General features: G+C 43.2%; 1 protein-coding gene across 1 annotated transcript; it reads right to left on the bottom strand.

Annotated features, from left to right (window-relative positions):
* Positions 1-19,735: 19,735 nt before the first annotated feature.
* Positions 19,736-21,643, bottom strand: LOC117556935. Its single transcript, XM_034232539.1, has 2 exons — positions 21,582-21,643; positions 19,736-21,422 (listed from the first exon to the last, which is right to left on the bottom strand). Exon 2 carries the CDS (start codon positions 21,236-21,238, stop codon positions 19,793-19,795), a length of 1,446 nt encoding a protein of 481 aa, XP_034088430.1. The 5' UTR covers positions 21,239-21,422; positions 21,582-21,643; the 3' UTR covers positions 19,736-19,792.
* Between the last annotated feature and the right edge of the window lie 1,624 nt (positions 21,644-23,267).

Raw genomic sequence — 23,267 nt, 5'->3', positions numbered from 1 at the left:
GAAAAAAACGTGTTCGTCAGAATCGTCACTTCCTGTACTGACAGTGGAGGTGTCCTGACAGTGGAGGTCTGCACCGGAACTGTCCTGACAGTGGAGGTCTGCAGGCAGACCCCTCTCGTGCATTTAGCTGTCCTTTCAGGTCCCTCCCCTTTTGGGAGCGTAGGGCAGAATTAGGAGGGAATTTTGTCTCGTAGCGTTTGTGCCACTGTTTTGAAATGCCGCTCCTAAATTACCCTTCTTCGATAAAGCCACACTCGCATTGCAGATGAGACAGATGGACTTTGAATTGGAATAGATACAAAAATAATCATCCTCCCACTTTGAGTGAAAATTATATATTTTGGGCTGATTTGCTTCTGCCATAATTGCGGTCCTGAGTGTGTGCGGACTGTCACTCCTGTTGACACGGACAACGTCAGCGAACTAGTGCCCACTGCCCACCAGCCACGCCCCGACACATGGGGTCACGCCCATAGATATATATATAAACACTAGATGACTCTCCCGCGCTGCTGGTGTTACTGGCCTCAGGCCTAGGGGTACCTGGGCCAGCAGCAGACTCTACCTCTGTATATGAAAAACACACGAGGCAGAAATGTTAGCTTGTTTGTAGCTCAACTGCAGGATTTAATCTGCAGGTTTCTGCCCTTGCAGGGTTCTAGATCCTCCCGAGTACCGTTTAATGACTTCTAAAGAGACAACAATAAAAAATATGGGGTTGACACTTTTTTTAACTTAACTTATTTTTTTTAACAATTGTTAGAAATTAAAATCAATGTTTTGATAAGCATAATGTACCTTAAACATACCTTCAGTTTAAATGCTGTTTTATACTGAAAAACCAGAAGTTCTTGTGCACAACCAGTTGTTAAGCTTTTATTCTGAAAGTCCTTCATCTCCGGTTAGCATTTAGCATGTGGCAAATTCACCATTTCCTATAGAGGTGAATTTAGCAGCGATATGATATGATGTTGCACACCGAAACCTACTGATTTCAACACTACAACTATAGACGTCTTGATATTATTATTGTTGGATATTAAATGAAGGTACAGTTTATTTGAGTACGTTATTGTTTACAGATGTGGGTAGCATGCGACAACATTCGGAACGACCGGGAACCAAACTGCTGTGAAGTATTTCCTGTATTTTTGGAGTATTGATTACAGCGTTTAGAATGTGTTAAATGAAAAGTCATGAAAGAGTTAAGGAGGATAAAAGGCGTGTTTAAATATATATTGAATGTACAATGTCTGTATCCTCTGATATGCGTAACAACGGACATTAAAACGTTGGAGAGCCGGCCCGCAGGGAGGAGCCAGTAGAGAATATATAAACAACCGGACCTGAGGGGTTCGGCCTCTTTTTCTGCTAGCGAGAGCCAGAGACAGCTGCTTTTCTGTTGAACAATATCCTGTTTGTGACTTTACCACGCTTTTTATTAATTAAAGTACCAATTTTGAAACAATCTCAGAGACTCCATTTAGTCTCCTTTTTAAGCTTCTCTTTCCTGGACGCGAGAATAAGTACACAGTTAACACAATGAACTGGTTTAACCCTTTACACTGGCCAATGGAGACCGACGTTGTCACATGGCGGCCATCTTGCCATAGGCAGCTCGCTCATTCATAACATTATGTCTATGGTGCACTATTGAAATAACCGTAGATTGCTACATTTTCAACCAATTTTCAAACGGTTTGGTTTGTTATAAACATAAAAGATGTAGTTATGATACTGCATACTTATAATTATAATCACAAACTTTTTTTTTTCAACATGTCTTGTTGTCTCCTGTATCATAGCCATGCTAATAACTTTTATAATAACCAAACCGTTTGTAAATCAGTCAAGATTTCAGCGAGTTAAGAGTATTTGTGTGCAGATCACTCACCTTACAACAGCTGCAGTAGTTGATGACTGTGGCAAGATGGCCGCCGGTGAGCTATAGAGAGGCGAAGTCCCTCCCCTTCCGAAAGCCTCCATGGGACCCCGGAAGCGGAAAATTATACATTGAAGTCAATGGAGAGAGAAAGGTTATCTTTTGATCCCGTTTGAATTGTGCCACGAATGACACATATGATGTTTGTCAATTTAAAAGAACATTTTGCAAGTCAAAAAAATAAAAATGTGTCGTAAAACTGTGAAGTTACACATTTTTTCGTGTGAAACCGCTCAGTGAACTACAGGTCTCTCGTCTCGCACAATACGCGTCACCAACATAAAGATGGCCGTCACGTTAGCACATTTCACCACATTCTTTCAGAATGAGAATAAAAGTAATTTACGAGGTGAAAATCACTACAAGTCTGGGCACGTTGAGAGCTGTACCTATATGAAAGGGGAGTTAGTCGGTTCTGTAAGAGCCAGCATGCGGGACCGGCTTTACAAGGTTTCGGTGAGTAATATGAGTGCAATGTGTAACGTTAATGTCAGCTAGCTAACATTAGCTAACAAGGTACACTAACGTGTTTTGTTTTAGCAACTAGTTTTCTCCTTAAGAACTTCGTGGTCTCTGTGTATGCTGTGGATAACATTAGTGTTCACAAGAACAAGGTACACTCCCGTGTTTTGTTTTAGTTGCTCTTCAGATTGAAGCGGCCAGTTTTATATCGACTATACTGTATGTGTGATCTCCTTTTTCTCGTTGTGTCATATGAGTTTATTTGCTGTGTGTCGATTCAAGGATTTTGGTTATCTAGTCACAGCTGTGTGTGACTCCCTCTGGTACACCGGTATGTGTTTTCCTAATGTAGAGAGCATTGATTAATTAATAAACTACACACTGAGTCTAGATCCTGACCAAATCCTTTTTTATTGTTGATCAAATGTTTTTCAAAAATGTATTCATACACATTTAGAAAAATACAATGTACAATCACAACCAATACAACACAAATTACAAAAAATACAGAAAAAACAAACAATAACAACAGACAAGAGGACAAAACTATGGAAAAATAAACCCTCCCACCCCCAGATCCGGACCATCCTTGTATTATTGCTCATTCAATCTATTATAGCATGCTAACAAATGGTACTTACTTTATTTTTACAGATCTGCATGGGAGACGATGGCGCGATGCAGAGCGCTGTCTGTGATTGTGCACAGGAGATGTACAAATGCAGCCACGCTGCAGCATTGGCAATATTTGCCATGTGGCAGATCAGCTCCACAGATGTTGAGTGCCAGTGGAGGAAGCCTGGCACTTCCAAAGTAGTCCAGCCGGTGTCTCAACTTTACCAACAGCGAGAGGAGACATACAACCCACTGGCCAGAGACATCGCCAACTGTCAACTGGGGGGTTGTAAACGAGGCCGAAGGGGTGAAGGCTTTTGTGGAGGCCTATCAAGTGACAGTGTTCGAATCGAGTCTGGTCTCTTTGTGAGTGAGTCGGGTGTTCTGGGAGCATCACCCGATGGACTTGTGCAGCCATCTGCCCTGCTGGAGGTGAAGTGTCCACACAGCCAGAGGAACATGACCATCACGGAGGCAGTCCAGTTACCATCCTTCTGTCTCCGTGAGGAGGGTGGGTCATATATTCTCAAGGAGAATCACCCATACTGGCACCAGGTCCAAGGGCAGCTGCACATCACAGACCGTAGTCTCTGCTACTTTGTTGTGTGGACCACGAAGGAGGCGATCATCATCCCCATCCCCAAAGACCCTGCATGGCATGGAAATCTCCTCCTCCTGGAACAATTCTACACCCAGCATATGCTCCCTGTGTTGGCCAGTAGAGAGGAGGACATTTCAATAAACATACTCTTAACACCCTCGGACTCTGCGTTGTGTTTCGTATGTGTGATGGGGTGTTATGCAGAGGGGAGGAAAACAGGACACAGCAGATTGGGATTGTGGTGGAGATGCTGAGCAGTTATTTAATTGTTGCATGTAATTATTATTATACTGCGTGCTTCTTAGTTATTCCATCTTTTGCTGTAACATGGATCTGTATGTAACTCTATATTTACTTGTTATCTACCACACATCCTTCTACATCATACACCATCATTATACATGATGGTGTATATAGGATATATATATTTGTATACATATCTGTAAATTGTATAATTTTATTTAAACGTCTTTTTGATCTCTCAAACTGAGTAAGATTGACAATAAAGTTGACTTTGAAAAATATATATATTCTTTATGAAAATAGTTGACTGTTGTCAAATGAATCCAAATGAAACGTTGGACTGAACTACAACTACGCCTTTAAATCTCTACGGACTGTTTTTCAGTGGGATGGCAAGTTCCTATCTTTAAACATGTATTAGTTTTTTCTCAGAACAGATTTGATTTTCTGAAGTTAATTTAACTTTGCCGACCATGTAAGGTCATCATTAAAAGGTACAATCAATTTGTTTAGGGTTGACTAAAATAATGAAAAACATTCATTTGGATAATTTACTGACAGAATAAGAAACTCAATGATGCTTTACTCACCTGTTCCCTTTTTATAAAGTGAAACAGTTGAAACGATAGATTTTAGTAAACTTAAAAACAACCTTCTCCAAAAGCTATCAAGGAATATACCGAATACTTGTTTTAGAACTTTATTACATATTTTTATATAAATAGTTTGAATGATCCATAATTGACAGAAGCTTGTGTTTACACTGACCTGTTACTCATATATTAATGTCTTTGTAACTTCAGTAAACCACTACCTCACTAATTTCTTTCATTCATCACGGTTCAGTAAACTAAGTGATACATGAACCAGTTTAATCATTATAATAACGTAGGATTGCAACTCTTTGAAAATGTATGTGGCTCTTAAAAGAGCTGTTGTGTTTGGGTGTGCTGGTCTCAGGTCAGTCTAAGCCCTCTCTCCGCGGATGCGGCGGGCCAGCTGGATGTCCTTGGGCATGATGGGGACCCTCTTTGCTTGGTTCATCTTACTGGGGGGCAGCTACATGGATGTTGGTGCAGTCCACAATCATTGCGCAGTTGAAGGCAGAATGAATTTATTATTGACTCCGAATGAAGCACAACTTCATGTCATACAATACAATGACTTTATTTGTAATTGTGTAAAAAAATATGAGCATTGATTAGCAAGCAGGACCTGCAGGAACAGAGAATGGTGATGGAGCTGGGAAGAGAGAAGAATAAAGAAAACAGATCAACTTTATTATCGGATATTAAAAATTCAATTTCAAAACAAGTTGCCGCTCCTACAGTTTTCTAGTATGTAAAGATGATTTCACATGACCTATGCAAAATATCACACTCAATACATGTGTGTCTCTGGGGGGTGCATTGTGCCTTTGATGTATATAAATAATATATCATAACCAAATACTATTACGTACAGTGGAAATCAGGTTGCCAGAGCAGGTCAGTGTGCATGTTCCTCAACGTCTCAGCAGTTACAGGTGAGGTAAAGAAAATAAAAGAGAAAAAGGTCAGTAACAACACTTTAAAGTAACAACACTTTGAATAATTATCTCTTCTAACAATTTTCTCTCAATAAGCACACAACGACTGTCTTTCCAACAAACAGATTGTCATCACAATGAAACACGTCCAGAAGAATGTCATGCAAAGCTCCATGCCTGCCTTAGACTCTCCCTGAACTGCTTCCTTAGCACCCGGTGGAGGGCGCAGTAGGCTACTCTTCAAAAGTTTCACGAAATACTTACCATCATGTTTGGTTACTGTTTAACATTTTGGTTTACTTCATGTAATAAAATAATAACTTCATGGTAAGGCTACTAAAAATGACAAGGCTAAGTAATGTAATGCTAACTAACGTGCTCGCTACTCGTCGCTACTAGCTAGGTAGCTAACTTGACTATGTTCCATGCACAACATGTATATTACCTATGATATTACCTGATATGTCTGATCCAGCGACTCCTGGTCCTTTCATCAGACGGGAATCGATAGAAGGAGCAAGTGGTATGATCACTTTTATGACTACAACCTGGTACAAAGCACACAGGCATCTTGTAAAAGTGAATTTATTTTTAGCGATCTATAATTTATTGGAGGGAATAAATCAGTTATGAGATCTTCTTCTTCTTCGCTTTAATTACGAGTCTTATTATAAATCACCGAGCATGCCTGTGACATCACTTACGCGACCCAGAATGGGATTTGGGATTTGTAGTCTTTGTAGTAGCGTATTTTTCATAGTCTTATATTTCAGCAGTTTTACGACAAAATGTGACTTTTTTGACATGGAAATGATTGTTTAAGATTGACAAACATCATATGTGTAGTTCGTGGCACAATTCAAACGGGATCAAAAGATACGTGTTCTCTCTCCATTGAATTCAATGTAAATTTTTCGCTTCCGGGGTCCCATGGTCCGGAAGTAGATGGGCGTGACTTCGCCTCTCCATGCTGGCGACTCCCCCTTGAGCCATAGGCTGCTTCTCAGGTCGATTAAATGAAATCCTTGCTTCCCTCACTTACGTCGTTTCCCTGCGTTTAGTCCCTCCCACCAGGGAAGCATGGAGGGACGCAAGGAAACCACGAGAAGCAGGGAAATGAGTTTTAAGAGCAATGGGACGTCCTTTCCTCCGGAACGTCACGTGAAGCGACGTCCGTTTGTGATGACGCTGCACAGCTGTTCGTCTGGCAGCAGCCATCTCTGTACCCGTTATTTCCACAAACACCCCCGCCTCTGTTAGTGCACATTTACTGACATAAACATGAGTATCATCTGTTGTAGATCCAAATACATGAAATAAAATAAGAAATAATTCTCAAAAAAGATAAACGCCATTCTTAAAATGTATAAACGAACAATAGTTAGATTAATATTGATTAGAGTGCACAATAGAAATAAAATAATTGAGAGAAGAAAAAGAGATATGTTATCTATCAAAACCCAGTTAGATTAACATTAATTGGATTGCACACTTTGTGTGTTTGTGTGGATATGTAGCACATTCACATTTTAATAGCACTTAATGACTGACTGAATGGAAATGACAATAAATGAAACTGTAAAACGAAAAAAGCGATCATGAAAATGTTTCCAATAATGATTTTTGACCACTTTTGTTCAGATCACATATTTGTAACTAAATGATACATTAATTGAAACAAAACACGGTATAAACTGAGGAGTGAGTCCCGTGAGGTTCATGTATTTTCTTCACTCCGCAGGGGTATGGAGAGGCGAAGTCACGCCCATCTACTTCCGGACCATGGGACCCCGGAAGCGAAAAATGTACATTGAATTCAATGGAGAGAGAACACGTATCTTTTGATCCCGTTTGAATTGTGCCACGAACTACACATATGATGTTTGTCAATCTTAAACAATCATTTCCATGTCAAAAAAGTCACATTTTGTCGTAAAACTGCTGAAATATAAGACTATGAAAAATACGCTACTACAAAGACTACAAATCCCAAATCCCATTCTGGGTCGCGTAAGTGATGTCACAGGCATGCTCGGTGATTTATAATAAGACTCGTAATTAAAGCGAAGAAGAAGAAGATCTCATAACTGATTTATTCCCTCCAATAAATTATAGATCGCTAAAAATAAATTCACTTTTACAAGATGCCTGTGTGCTTTGTACCAGGTTGTAGTCATAAAAGTGATCATACCACTTGCTCCTTCTATCGATTCCCGTCTGATGAAAGGACCAGGAGTCGCTGGATCAGACATATCAGGTAATATCATAGGTAATATACATGTTGTGCATGGAACATAGTCAAGTTAGCTACCTAGCTAGTAGCGACGAGTAGCGAGCACGTTAGTTAGCATTACATTACTTAGCCTTGTCATTTTTAGTAGCCTTACCATGAAGTTATTATTTTATTACATGAAGTAAACCAAAATGTTAAACAGTAACCAAACATGATGGTAAGTATTTCGTGAAACTTTTGAAGAGTAGCCTACTGCGCCCTCCACCGGGTGCTAAGGAAGCAGTTCAGGGAGAGTCTAAGGCAGGCATGGAGCTTTGCATGACATTCTTCTGGACGTGTTTCATTGTGATGACAATCTGTTTGTTGGAAAGACAGTCGTTGTGTGCTTATTGAGAGAAAATTGTTAGAAGAGATAATTATTCAAAGTGTTGTTACTTTAAAGTGTTGTTACTGACCTTTTTCTCTTTTATTTTCTTTACCTCACCTGTAACTGCTGAGACGTTGAGGAACATGCACACTGACCTGCTCTGGCAACCTGATTTCCACTGTACGTAATAGTATTTGGTTATGATATATTATTTATATACATCAAAGGCACAATGCACCCCCCAGAGACACACATGTATTGAGTGTGATATTTTGCATAGGTCATGTGAAATCATCTTTACATACTAGAAAACTGTAGGAGCGGCAACTTGTTTTGAAATTGAATTTTTAATATCCGATAATAAAGTTGATCTGTTTTCTTTATTCTTCTCTCTTCCCAGCTCCATCACCATTCTCTGTTCCTGCAGGTCCTGCTTGCTAATCAATGCTCATATTTTTTTACACAATTACAAATAAAGTCATTGTATTGTATGACATGAAGTTGTGCTTCATTCGGAGTCAATAATAAATTCATTCTGCCTTCAACTGCGCAATGATTGTGGACTGCACCGACATCCATGTAGCTGCCCCCCAGTAAGATGAACCAAGCAAAGAGGGTCCCCATCATGCCCAAGGACATCCAGCTGGCCCGCCGCATCCGCGGAGAGAGGGCTTAGACTGACCTGAGACCAGCACACCCAAACACAACAGCTCTTTTAAGAGCCACATACATTTTCAAAGAGTTGCAATCCTACGTTATTATAATGATTAAACTGGTTCATGTATCACTTAGTTTACTGAACCGTGATGAATGAAAGAAATTAGTGAGGTAGTGGTTTACTGAAGTTACAAAGACATTAATATATGAGTAACAGGTCAGTGTAAACACAAGCTTCTGTCAATTATGGATCATTCAAACTATTTATATAAAAATATGTAATAAAGTTCTAAAACAAGTATTCGGTATATTCCTTGATAGCTTTTGGAGAAGGTTGTTTTTAAGTTTACTAAAATCTATCGTTTCAACTGTTTCACTTTATAAAAAGGGAACAGGTGAGTAAAGCATCATTGAGTTTCTTATTCTGTCAGTAAATTATCCAAATGAATGTTTTTCATTATTTTAGTCAACCCTAAACAAATTGATTGTACCTTTTAATGATGACCTTACATGGTCGGCAAAGTTAAATTAACTTCAGAAAATCAAATCTGTTCTGAGAAAAAACTAATACATGTTTAAAGATAGGAACTTGCCATCCCACTGAAAAACAGTCCGTAGAGATTTAAAGGCGTAGTTGTAGTTCAGTCCAACGTTTCATTTGGATTCATTTGACAACAGTCAACTATTTTCATAAAGAATATATATATTTTTCAAAGTCAACTTTATTGTCAATCTTACTCAGTTTGAGAGATCAAAAAGACGTTTAAATAAAATTATACAATTTACAGATATGTATACAAATATATATATCCTATATACACCATCATGTATAATGATGGTGTATGATGTAGAAGGATGTGTGGTAGATAACAAGTAAATATAGAGTTACATACAGATCCATGTTACAGCAAAAGATGGAATAACTAAGAAGCACGCAGTATAATAATAATTACATGCAACAATTAAATAACTGCTCAGCATCTCCACCACAATCCCAATCTGCTGTGTCCTGTTTTCCTCCCCTCTGCATAACACCCCATCACACATACGAAACACAACGCAGAGTCCGAGGGTGTTAAGAGTATGTTTATTGAAATGTCCTCCTCTCTACTGGCCAACACAGGGAGCATATGCTGGGTGTAGAATTGTTCCAGGAGGAGGAGATTTCCATGCCATGCAGGGTCTTTGGGGATGGGGATGATGATCGCCTCCTTCGTGGTCCACACAACAAAGTAGCAGAGACTACGGTCTGTGATGTGCAGCTGCCCTTGGACCTGGTGCCAGTATGGGTGATTCTCCTTGAGAATATATGACCCACCCTCCTCACGGAGACAGAAGGATGGTAACTGGACTGCCTCCGTGATGGTCATGTTCCTCTGGCTGTGTGGACACTTCACCTCCAGCAGGGCAGATGGCTGCACAAGTCCATCGGGTGATGCTCCCAGAACACCCGACTCACTCACAAAGAGACCAGACTCGATTCGAACACTGTCACTTGATAGGCCTCCACAAAAGCCTTCACCCCTTCGGCCTCGTTTACAACCCCCCAGTTGACAGTTGGCGATGTCTCTGGCCAGTGGGTTGTATGTCTCCTCTCGCTGTTGGTAAAGTTGAGACACCGGCTGGACTACTTTGGAAGTGCCAGGCTTCCTCCACTGGCACTCAACATCTGTGGAGCTGATCTGCCACATGGCAAATATTGCCAATGCTGCAGCGTGGCTGCATTTGTACATCTCCTGTGCACAATCACAGACAGCGCTCTGCATCGCGCCATCGTCTCCCATGCAGATCTGTAAAAATAAAGTAAGTACCATTTGTTAGCATGCTATAATAGATTGAATGAGCAATAATACAAGGATGGTCCGGATCTGGGGGTGGGAGGGTTTATTTTTCCATAGTTTTGTCCTCTTGTCTGTTGTTATTGTTTGTTTTTCTGTATTTTTTGTAATTTGTGTTGTATTGGTTGTGATTGTACATTGTATTTTTCTAAATGTGTATGAATACATTTTTGAAAAACATTTGATCAACAATAAAAAAGGATTTGGTCAGGATCTAGACTCAGTGTGTAGTTTATTAATTAATCAATGCTCTCTACATTAGGAAAACACATACCGGTGTACCAGAGGGAGTCACACACAGCTGTGACTAGATAACCAAAATCCTTGAATCGACACACAGCAAATAAACTCATATGACACAACGAGAAAAAGGAGATCACACATACAGTATAGTCGATATAAAACTGGCCGCTTCAATCTGAAGAGCAACTAAAACAAAACACGGGAGTGTACCTTGTTCTTGTGAACACTAATGTTATCCACAGCATACACAGAGACCACGAAGTTCTTAAGGAGAAAACTAGTTGCTAAAACAAAACACGTTAGTGTACCTTGTTAGCTAATGTTAGCTAGCTGACATTAACGTTACACATTGCACTCATATTACTCACCGAAACCTTGTAAAGCCGGTCCCGCATGCTGGCTCTTACAGAACCGACTAACTCCCCTTTCATATAGGTACAGCTCTCAACGTGCCCAGACTTGTAGTGATTTTCACCTCGTAAAATACTTTTATTCTCATTCTGAAAGAATGTGGTGAAATGTGCTAACGTGACGGCCATCTTTATGTTGGTGACACGTATTGTGCGAGACGAGAGACCTGTAGTTCACTGAGCGGTTTCACACGAAAAAAATGTGTAACTTCACAGTTTTACGACACATTTTTATTTTTTTGACTTGCAAAATGTTCTTTTAAATTGACAAACATCATATGTGTCATTCGTGGCACAATTCAAACGGGATCAAAAGATAACCTTTCTCTCTCCATTGACTTCAATGTATAATTTTCCGCTTCCGGGGTCCCATGGAGGCTTTCGGAAGGGGAGGGACTTCGCCTCTCTCTCTCATGTCAAGAAGCATCAGATCAGTGCATGCACTGCCTCGTCCAATCAGTGAGCGATACACAGTAAGGGGGCGGGGTGAGTATCTGAGGATTTCATCGGAGGATGGTCTGGTGGTTCCTCGGTTATCGCTCCTCCATGATCGCTCCTCGCTCCTCGATCCTTGGTCCTCCGGCAGAAATAAGAGCCATGGGACGGTACTCAAGATCCATCCATCCATCCATCTTCTCCCGCTTATCCGTGGTCGGGTCGCGGGGGTAGCAGTTCCAGCAGAGAGCCCCAAACTTTCTTTTCCCTGGCGACATCAACCAGCTCTGACTGGGGGATCCCAAGGCGCTCCCAGGCCAGCGAAGAGATATAATCCCTCCACCTGGTCCTAGGTCTACCCCTTGGTCTCTTCCCAGCTGGACGTGCCTGGAACACCTCCCTAGGGAGGCGCCCAGGTGGCATCCTAACTAGGTGCCCGAACCACCTCAACTGGCTCCTTTCGACGCGAAGGAGGAGCGGCTCAACTCCGAGTCCCTCCCTGATGACCGAACTTCTCACCTTATCCCTAAGGGAGACACCAGCCACCCTGCGGAGAAAACCCATCTCGGCCGCTTGTATCCGCGATCTCGTTCTTTCGGTCATGACCCATCCTTCATGACCATAGGTGAGGGTAGGAACGAAAATGGCCCGGAAGACCGAGAGCTTTGCCTTCTGGCTCAGCTCCCTTTTCGTCACAACGGTGCGGTAAAGCGACTGCAGTACCGCTCCCGCTGCTCCGATTCTCCGGCCCATCTCACGCTCCATTGTTCCCTCACTCGAGAACAAGACCCCGAGATACTTGAACTCCTTCACTTGGGGTAAGGACTCATTCCCTACCTGGAGTGGACAGTCCATCGGTTTCCTGCTGAGAACCATGGCCTCAGATTTGGAGGTGCTGATCCTCATCCCAGCCGCTTCACACTCGGTTGCGAACCGATCCAGTGAGTGCTGAAGGTCGCAGACCGATGAAGCCATTAGAACCACATCATCTGCAAAAAGCAGTGGTGCAATCCTTAGTCCACCGAACTGCAGACCCCCTCCCCCATGACTACGCCTCGAAATCCGATCCATGTATATTACAAACAGGATTGGTGACAAAGCGCAAGCCCTGGCGGAGGCCAACCCTCACCGGAAATGGGTCCGACTTACTGCCGAGGACCCGGACACAGCTCTCGCTTTGGGAGTACAGAGATTGGATGGCCCTGAGTAGAGACCCCCTCACCCCATACTCCCGCAGCACCTCCCACAGTAACTCCCTGGGAACTCGGTCATACGCCTTCTCCAAGTCTACAAAACACATGTAGACCGGATAAGCGTACTCCCAGGCCCCCTCCAGGATCCTTGCGAGAGTAAAAAGCTGATCCGTCGTTCCACGACCAGGACGGAATCCGCATTGTTCCTCCTCAATCTGAGGTTCGACAATCGGCCTGACCCTCCTTTCGAGTACCTTAGAGTAAACTTTCCCGGGGAGGCTGAGTAGTGTGATGCCTCTGTAATTGGCACACACCCTCTGATCCCCCTTTTTAAATAGGGGAACCACCACCCCGGTCTGCCACTCCTTCGGTACTGTTTCCGACTTCCACGCAACGTTGATGAGACGTGTCAACCATGACAGTCCCTCAACACCCAGAGCCTTCAGCATTTCCGGGCGGATCTCATCCACCCCCGGGGCTTTGCCACTGTGGAGTTGTTTGACGACCTCAGTGACCTCCCCCCGGGAGATTGGTGTTGATCCCCCGTCATACTCCAGCTCTGCCTCTAACATAGAGGGCGGAGTTGTCGGGTTCAGGAGTTCCTCAAAGTGTTCCTTCCAACGCCCTAACACTCCATCAGTTGAGGTCAACAACGTCCCATCCTTACTGTACACAGCTTGGATGGTTCCCTGCTTCCCCCTCCTGAGGTGTCGGACAGTTTTCCAGAACAACTTTGGTGCCGCCCGAAAGTCCTTCTCCATGTCTTCTCCGAACTTCTCCCACACCCGCTGCTTTGCCTCGGCCACGGATGAGGCTGCTGCCCTTCGGGCCTGTCGGTACCTTGCAACTGCCTCGGGAGTCCCCCGGGATAACAAATCCCTGAAGGCCTCCTTCTTCAGTCGGACGGCTTCCCTGACCACCGGTGTCCACCAGGAGGTTCGAGGGTTACCGCCCCTTGAGGCACCTAGGACCTTGAGACCACAGCTCCCCGCCGCGGCTTCGGCAATAGAGGCTTTGAACACCGACCACTCTGGTTCAATGTCCCCAACCTCCACAGGAATGCCCGAAAAGCTCCGCCGGAGGTGTGAGTTGAAGGCCTCCTGAACTTGGGCCTCCTCCAGACGTTCCCAGTTCACCCGAACTACACGTTTGGGCTTACCAGGTCTATCCAGAGGCTTCCCCCGCCACTCGACCCAACTCACCACCAGATGGTGATCAGTTGACAACTCCGCCCCTCTCTTTACCCGAGTGTCCAAAACATACGGCCTCAGGTCCGATGATACGATAACGAAATCGATCATGGACCTTCTGCCTAGGGTGCTCTGGTACCACGTACACTTATGAGCATCCTTATGTTCGAACATGGTGTTTGTTATGGCCAATCCATGACTAGCACAGAAGTCCAGTAACAAACCACCACTCCGGTTCAGATCAGGGGGGCCGTTCCTCCCAATCACGCCCCTCCAAGTGTCTCCATCATTGCCCACATGTGCGTTGAAGTCTCCCAGCAAGATTAAAGAGTCCCCTTCAGGAGCCCCATACAGGACTCTTTCCAGGGTCTCCAAGAAGGCCGTATACTCTGAACTGCTGTTGGGTGCATAAGCACACACAACAGTCAGAGTTTTCCCCCCCATAACCCGCAGGCGTAGGGAGGCGACCCTCTCGTCCACTGGGGTAAACTCCAACAAAGAAGCACCTAACCGGGGACTTGTGAGTATCCCCACACCCGCCCGGCGCCTCACACCTTGAGCAACTCCGGAGAAGAATAGAGTCCAACCCCTATCCAGAAGTAAGGTTCCAGAGCCGACGCTGTGCGTAGAGGTGAGCCCAACCAGATCCAACTGGTAACGCTCCACCTCCCGCACAAGCTCCGGCTCCTTCCCCCCCAGAGAGGTGACGTTCCACGTCCCCAAAGCCAGCTTCTGTCGCCCGGGTCTGGTCCGTCGAGACCCTCCGCTTTCACTGCCACCCTTCTGGCAGCGCACCCGACCCCATTGATGTTTCCCGTAGGTGGTGGGCCCGCGGGACGGAGAAGCGGAGGTGTTGCCCACGTTGCCTTTTCGGGCTAGGCCCGGCCGGGCTCCGTGGCAAGCCCGGCCACCAGACGCTCGCCGACGAGTCCTCCTTCTGGGCCTGGCTCCAGAAGGGGACCCCGGGCTTCCTCCGGGCCGGGCCCGGGCTTCCTCCGGGCCGGGTATCCTCACTTTTGTATCGTCTTTCATGAGGTCTTTTGAACCTCAAGGTACTCAAGATGGCGCAGGCAAATCAACTTCCGGTGAGACCGAGGACCGAGGAGCGAGGAAATGAAAATAGTCGACCTGAGAAGCAGCCATAGTGTTTATATATATATCTATGGTCACGCCAATCACAAAGCTTTGATGCGTTCAAGTGCATTATTCTGGCACAGGAAGATTATGTTATAGGACATTAACGATAAAACGGAATATTGTTGTTCTATTTTTAGACACATTTCGCAATCGACTGGGAATCTCCCCGCGATCGACCGGTCGATCGCGATCGACTGGTTGGGCACCCCTGAGCTAGACCAATGCTAGACTTTTGTCTGTTGAATTGTGACCTAACATAAACTGTGAAGGACTGAAAATTAAATTGTCATATAATGGTGGTGTGATATTTCTGTGATAATTGACTTAAAATTGACTAATGTGAAAAAATGCTTTTTCTGCTCGAGACAGTGCGCTTAATTGATTAGTAAACTTTTTTCATTGCCAGTTAATCGACTAATGGATACATGTTATAATACTATATTTTTATAGTATGTAGAAGCACATTGAGGTTTTGTTTAGTACTGTAATATGTTGATCAGAGTAACACGGACAGAACACTGATCGACCTGCCTCACAGACAAATAGTGAGAGAGAAGCACTTCCTTGTCCGCATGCCATTTACTATTGTACTGTATAAACTCAGAGTGGCCAGTGACAGCGATGGAAAGGCTGTCAGAGGATGAAGGCACAAACCTTCTCCCACAACACTATTTATAGCCGAGTGCGCGCAAATGTCAATAATTTATGCTGACACATGTAAACACCGCTGTCACATTAATAATTGTGTTGCTAAAATAGTCACGGAAAAAGCATACAAAGCTAAATGTTGGCAGAAGTGTACACTACATAGAATGCTTTTTCACAAATATAAATCATACAATTTAGTGACCATCCTTAGCTGTGATCAAAAGCATCTCCAAAACCGTTTCTAAGCAACAAACTAGTGAATTATTCTAATTGCAGTTAAGGAATCAGGTTTAATCCAACAAGGATTCTGTGTACCAATTACAAATTGATATAAAGAAATTAAGATGCCATAGGAGATACTCGACCCATCTTCCCTATATCTCCTTGGTGCTCTGTGTGTCCCAATGAGAACATGAAGAAATGCTAAGCAATCAATATTTCCTGCACTAATTGAAGTGCTTTTTATCTTGTTGGACACACAGGTGTGTGTGTGTGTGTGTGTGTGTGTGTGTGTGTGTGTGTGTGTGTGTGTGTGTGTGTGTGTGTGTGTGTGTGTGTGTGTGTGTGTGTGTGTGTGTGTGGTGTGTGTGTGTGTGTGTGTGTGTGTGTGTGTGTGACTGACTGACTGACTTGTATATTCATCCGCATAGCTGTCCACTTCTCTTTCGGCTGGCCTGTCCTGCCTTTTAACTCCGTCAGCCTCCGGAAGTGCCTGCATCTTTTATCAATATTTATGCCAGTCGGCTCTTTGGACCCAGGTCACGAGATTCTGCACTACTTAGTCAACTGACTATGAATGCATCTCATAGAATATATAACAGATTAATGACTTAATCCTCTGTAGTTAACCATCCTTCTCTTTGGTTACACACAAATATAGTTATTGCACAATTCCTATTCATTATTTTCTACCTCATTGATTTCCCCTGAGAGAAATGTTAAGTATTGTGTGCAGGGATAACCAAGTCTTTGTTAAATGTATCCCAGATGACTCGGAGACAGTTTGGTTTTCTCAGTAAGTGGCACAATATGTTGCAGTGTCTCAAAACTAAATTTAAAAATCAATACAGTGAGACGCTGTAAATGGCTATTGCCGTTTGACAGTCTAATTCACTTTTATCATGACAAAAGAAGAGCCCTAGAGAGATTTAAAACCTAGAGGGTCTGAAACAATGTCTTTGGTGAGCAACAAATGACGAGCATGTGAATGGGTAGAGTCTTATTTTATTTTAATGTCGTTATTTGAATGTTTTCACTCCATTAAATGACAAAACAAGGTCATCAATATGTTAAACTTCATCAAGCCTTTGTTTCCCTGAGTTTTGGTAAGCCCACTAGTAATTCAAATAAGTAGACGGCATAAGAGCGTTGTTTCACACAAGCGTCTCTGTAGATGTTCTTGCCAACAATCACAACTTTCACTGCTAAATCTTCAAAACCTTGAAGGCAATTGCATAGCAAATATCAAGTTTGCCAACCGAGAAATTTCGTCTGAGGCTATGCTTATGTGTGCTAATCTTCCAGACTTTCAAGTGCAATCACTCTCCAGTGGAAAGTCCGGCTCTTCATTTGACACGGGGTGTTACACCGGACCAGCGGCTAATTATGTTGGCCCGATGATTAACACAGTTAGGCCAAGATTATTTTTCTCCTTTTGTGGTATCTTTGTAGATGATAATTAACTGTGTGTTTGTTACAAACCCACTTACATGCAAGTAATGTTACATTACCTTATTAAGCTAAACCAGCCTCTCCAAGAAAGCAGCATTAGTTATCTCAGAAAGGCTTATCTCTTCGTAGCTACTGAAAACAGAGAAAAATACTAGGGCCGGGACTTTAACGCGTTAATTAAGATTAATTAATTACACAACAATTAACGCGTTAAAAAAATTAACGCATTTTAATCGCACTTATTTTTGCACCGCGGAACGTTTCTCACTGGATGAGTTTCAGGCATACCGATTATACTGGAGCACCAACTAACGTTCATGACTTCAGACAACAACAAACCACAGTGAACAACAGTGGGAAATGTTGTTTTAAAAAACGGACGGATGGAAGCGTCGATAAGAGCACGGTTGTGTGCAAATTATGCAAAAAGGAATTCGCATATCACCGCAGCACATCAAGCCTCAAGTATAACCTCAATGCAAAACATATAGCAGCTAGCGTGGAAGCTAGCGTGGACGTTAGCCTCTTTTATCGCGTTCACACCAAAAAGAGCCGGTACTAAAATTAGTTCATGAGAACCTTTTTACCCCCCACGAAAGTCCCTGCTAGAGAGCAGAGAGCTGCTAGAGAGCAGGGACTTTCGTACGGCTCTCTTGTGAGAAAAGAGCTATATTTCTGATTGGCTGGGCGGATTGCAAACCACGCCCCGTAAAACTCCCAAAAAGTTTTGTGAAGCCGCCATTTTATTATCCTCGCATTAGCATTATTAGCATTAGCCCAGCGCAGAAACGCAGAGAGACTAACTTATGGCAACACAAAATAAAACATGGGAGCGGTGGAGATGAGGAGGTGTCGGCGTTCTGGCGATTTACTCGGAAGGCTTCAGTAGAAGCTGCTGGGACTCCCAGCATCTTCTACTGAAGCCAGTCCCCAACTCCGGGGACTTCCGGCCGGGGACTTTGGGCGGCAGTATACGCCGTGAAGTGGTTTGCGGCCTGCCAGTAAACCCAAAGCAGAAGAAGAAGAAGTGACGTCAGCGGCTTAATTTGACTAATCCACCCCCATAGGCCATAAGGTGAACCCTGTTATCGTTTCAACCCGCTCCACAGAAGTGAAACTACACAATCTTTAGTTCATAAAAAAGAACGAGTCATGCTTATCCACCAAAAAAAATATCGTCGCTAAAATTCCTGCCAATTCTTCTAGGCACGTAATTATTGGCTGAACTAGTCCCTTCGAAGCGTAATAATATCTTGGTCCAAAGTCGTGCCACGGTTCGTCACGTGATCGTGCTACACCAATTGGGTAGCTGCATATTGTCAACAGAAGTGAAAGATGGCGGCCGCCATGGTTACGCTAAACCAGACCAAATGGATTCTAAACAGTGCTGTATGCTTGTTTTATGTCATGTTTTGTCATATGTCTTAATACATCACTAAGTCCGAGGTATTTGCGTTATATACGCGGTATTTGTGAGAGGTTTTACTATCTGGGAACAGAGTTGACCATCGAATCAACATTGACTAGCAGCGTTTATCAGCCAACTCCAGCTACAAACAATTTCCCCACGGGGATTAATAAAGTATATCAAACTCATATTTATCAAACTATCATTCCTGGACTGCCATGTTCACATCGCTAGGTTCATTGGGATTATTCCATTAGACTGAGGACTTTTTGTCTGTCTGTTGTTACCCTGTACACGTTAAATGCACTCTTAAAATAAACATGACTTGATTTCTGCGTCCAAGAAGAAGGTTAACTTGTTACGTTAAGTAATTTAGATCAATAAAATGCAGTACTTCCAGGCTGAAGACTTTTCTTTTTGTTGCTGCTTTTAATTGAACTATTCATATCTTAGACAGCACTGTAACTTTTATCCATGTATTTTTTCTTTTAATGTTTCTTTTATTAGCTTTTCTTTTGAATGACTGATTTTAAATGCCATTTTCTTAATGTCTTTAATTTTTTGTAAAACACTTTGAATTGCCTTGTGTTGAAAAGTGCTATATAAATAAACTTGCCTTGCCTTACTTATACCAATGTCCATTGATTCATTTATTTACTCATTCATCCCTCCACAAATGAAAACAACACTGATGAACCATAAAAACGAGATTTATTACAAATATAAAAGGTATGACATAGAAAACAGTAGAAGGACATGTAATGTAGTATAATTGATTGGTGTCAGGCTGGGCGGAGCGGCTGATTGGTGCTGTGATTGCCTCAGCTGGTTAAAAGAGTCCTGCTGATTATACTCTGTTCTAGTACCAAAAACAAACGTATCTATGAGTGATGTGTGAGCGCGTCGGCAGGCACTAAAACCAAAAGAACAGAAAAGAGCTTAAGAAAGATGGAAAGAAGGCTCTTTTATTCCTATTCCTCACTGTCAGTGTCAGGGCAGTCATCGTTCTCTTCCTCTGTTTCTTTTTTATTTGCACAATTTGAGCAACGACATAAGTCTGTGCAACAGAGTCCTGCAGAGAAGCATGAACATCTGCCTTTCTCACAGGCAGACTCTTTGCAGCTGCAGTGTATCACATGCAACACACTGTCAGGGGCAGGATTTCTTGTCATCCAGGTGACGTGTAAGTTCCCATCCTCTATTTCCCAACCATATCCAGCAGGTGATGGAGCATTCATTTCTCTTTTGAGACAGGACCTCATTATTGCTGCCTGGTAATTTGCCCTTTTGCAGTGCTGATGGAGGGCATCATGAGTAGGGGGAATGCTTAATTCTGGCAAGGCCGATGATGCCATACAGAAAGCCTTGTACCTAGCATCATTTACATGTTCGGCTGCTGGCTGATCATACAGGTGACATACATACCGGCAAAGAAGTGCAAATGTTGATTGCTCCAAGTCAAAGTTAGTACCTAAACTTCTGAAAGCCTTAAGGTAGTCATCTTTCTCACATGCAACAGCAAATGACTTTCTTTTGCCTTTGCCATAGAAAGCGCTTGTGGAGTCACACCCAGAGAACGTGTGAATTCCAATCAAGGCTGAACACACACTGGTTCCGAGAGCTGATGACACCATGGCAATGTCAATGATCCGTGTCCTGTTGCCAGTCCCTGTGAACACATATAAGCTGCATGGCAAATCTGCCTGCAGACTTACAGCAATGACTGCCACATCAGTGTCCGAGCTCTTGATGATGACAGCTTTGTGCTCCTGTGCAGCATGTTGGGCATGTAAAAACACCCGTGTGTCACATTCCTCATGATCACACTGCAGGTCTTCAACAACATCAACAGACTGTACACCCTCCATGACAGTTACACAGTGGCATTGATTTTGATGGGCAATGTACAAGCTGAGGTTTTTACCCACTGTTGTGAGGTCTGCATGTGTCCATGCCACATAAAGGAATTCGGCCAGTGCTTCCTTATTTTTTCCGTCAGAGAGAAACTTCTTCCACTGGGTTGGAGTTCTCTGATCTGGGCTGAAGATTGTTATTAGTTGTGACCCTGCATCAGCTCTACGGGACCGTTCTAGGCTTTTGATGCTGATGGGTGGATACCGGTCAGTGACAAAATCAATGCGTGTACACTTGTGATGCAAAGCAAGTTGGAGTATGCTCTGCAGTATGGTCTCTGCAAGCTCTCCAAATGTTGCTGGTCTGGATGGCATGGCCTGCATGACTGCCATGCCATCAAAAAGAATGGCACCACCTATTGGAACTTTGTCAACCAAGCACTCTCCACCTTTGCTCTGCAATAGATCCATGAGAGCTGATTTGTTTGTTTTGGCAAGTGAACCATCAGCACTTGCTAATGGATATGACACAGTTCCCAAGGAATATGACAGAATTTCCCTCATTTCAATTTTCCTGCTCTGGCCAAGGATGAGGAGCCTGGAAAATAACTTCTTGTCAGCACGCAAAATCAATACTGACTGTAACAGCTTTTGTGGTACCGCACCTCCAGAGCCACACAGTCTTTGTCTTTTATATGTAAAAGAACACTTTGGTCATCTTTCTTCTCAGCAGCTTTCTGCAATTTGCCTAAACGGAAAAAAAGGACAACTCAATGAGTTTGTTGACGTATCTCTCACACATAATTGTACCTTTCAGTTATTCAACCACAGAGAATGTGTGTGTGTGTGTGTGTGGTGTGTGTGTAGTGTGTGTGTGGTGTGTGGGTGGGGGAGGGGGTTTGCTTACCTGCTTTTAATGTTTCAGCCTTACACAGTTGATCCCTTTGTCGCTTGCCTGCTTTGATGATCATTTTCTCCTTCATCTTGCATATAATGCACAGGGCAGGAAGGACGGGGCCAGAGCCTGCGATTGGCAGGCCTGACCTTGATCGTAGCTTCTCTGTTTGACGTCGATGGGATGGGCTCGACCTCAAGGTCCTCCCTAACGTCTTGATCTCCCTCACGTGCGAGCCGTCTTTCCACCTTCGTCATGGCCTTTGTGTCGGTAAACCTTATGTAGCATGTGTGGTGGAAGCCAGCGTCCTCAGGAATATCTTCGAACTCGAAATCAAGACAGTGCTTGTGGTTTTCAGCCACCACGTTCCGAGAGTCTCCCTTCAAGCCGAGCGACCGTTGTAAGCTTGTCCTGTACGTATTCCATCTTGTATTGGTAAAACAATCAACCTTTTCGTGCTTCACAGACGTAATATGCATGTAACAATGTTTGTGTGTTGACAATTTTGACTTTTTGAGACTTTCTGGTGCGTTTTCCTCGTCTCCGCTACTCGATGAAACCATGGCGGCCGCCATCTTTCACTTCTGTTGACAATATGCAGCTACCCAATTGGTGTAGCACGATCACGTGATGAACCGTGGCACGACTTTGGACCAAGATATTATTACGCTTCGAAGGGAATAGTTCAGCCAATAATTACGTGCCTAGAAGAATTGGCAGGAATTTTAGCGACGAAATTTTTTTTGGTGGATAAGCATGAATCGTTCTTTTTTATGAACTAAAGATTGTGTAGTTTCACTTCTGTGGAGCGGGATTTCTTTTCTAAAGGACTTTTCGAGGTTCACCTTGCGGCCTACCAGGTTCAAAGAGTTCTCATGAACTAAATTCTCATGAACCTTTGTGGGAAAAGTACTGCGGTGTGAATGCGCCTAATGGTATACTAAAATCCATGTGAAAAAAATTGCTTTTCACTGTTCTTAGGTCAAATATTTATATGTGATTAAAAATGCGATTAATTTCAATTAATTAATTACAAAGCCTCTAATTAATTAGATTAATTGTTTTAATCGAGTCCCGGCCCTAAAAAATACACAAGTGATGTTTAATTTCTCACGGAGCAGTCATGTTACAAAGTGCCTTGTGAGGAAAGTGTCACGATCTGCCTGTATTGTATTTTGTCTTGTCTTGTTTCATGTTTTATGTTGAAAGGTCTTCACTTCCTGTCTTGCCTGTTTCTGTCTGCGTTGTGTCTTGTTTAAATCTGTCTGTGGTTCCCGGTCGTTAGTTTCCCTGGTGTGTCTAATTTACCCGATTGTGTTCACCTGGTGTCCCTGTGTTTTTTCCTCCCTCCTCACCTGTGTCTTGTTTCTGTGATTAGTCTTGTGTGTATTTAAGTTCTGGTTTTTCTGTCTGTCTTTGTCGGTTCGTCTTTTGTCATGACTAGTTCGTCGGTGAGTGTTCTGTTTTGTCTTTATTGTTCACCTAGCCTTGAAATAAAGGAATTCTCACTTTAATCTGCATTTGGGTCCTACCTGCTTCACACACCGTGACAGAAAGGTTAGTCTGTGTTGAAAAGATGGAAGGTTTATTAGGTCAGGTTGGAGTTGTGGTTTCTGTGTTAACATTTATAACAGTGTGGTCGCCATCCAGTACACTATAATTAACAAATGATCATGCTGTTACAGGGTTTCTCTATGA

The sequence above is a fragment of the Gymnodraco acuticeps genome, unplaced genomic scaffold, assembly GCF_902827175.1.
Source record: "Gymnodraco acuticeps unplaced genomic scaffold, fGymAcu1.1, whole genome shotgun sequence".
Lineage (NCBI taxonomy): Eukaryota > Metazoa > Chordata > Actinopteri > Perciformes > Bathydraconidae > Gymnodraco > Gymnodraco acuticeps.
Note: the sequence above shows the minus strand (reverse complement) of the source record. Positions and strands in the feature narration are given on the sequence as shown.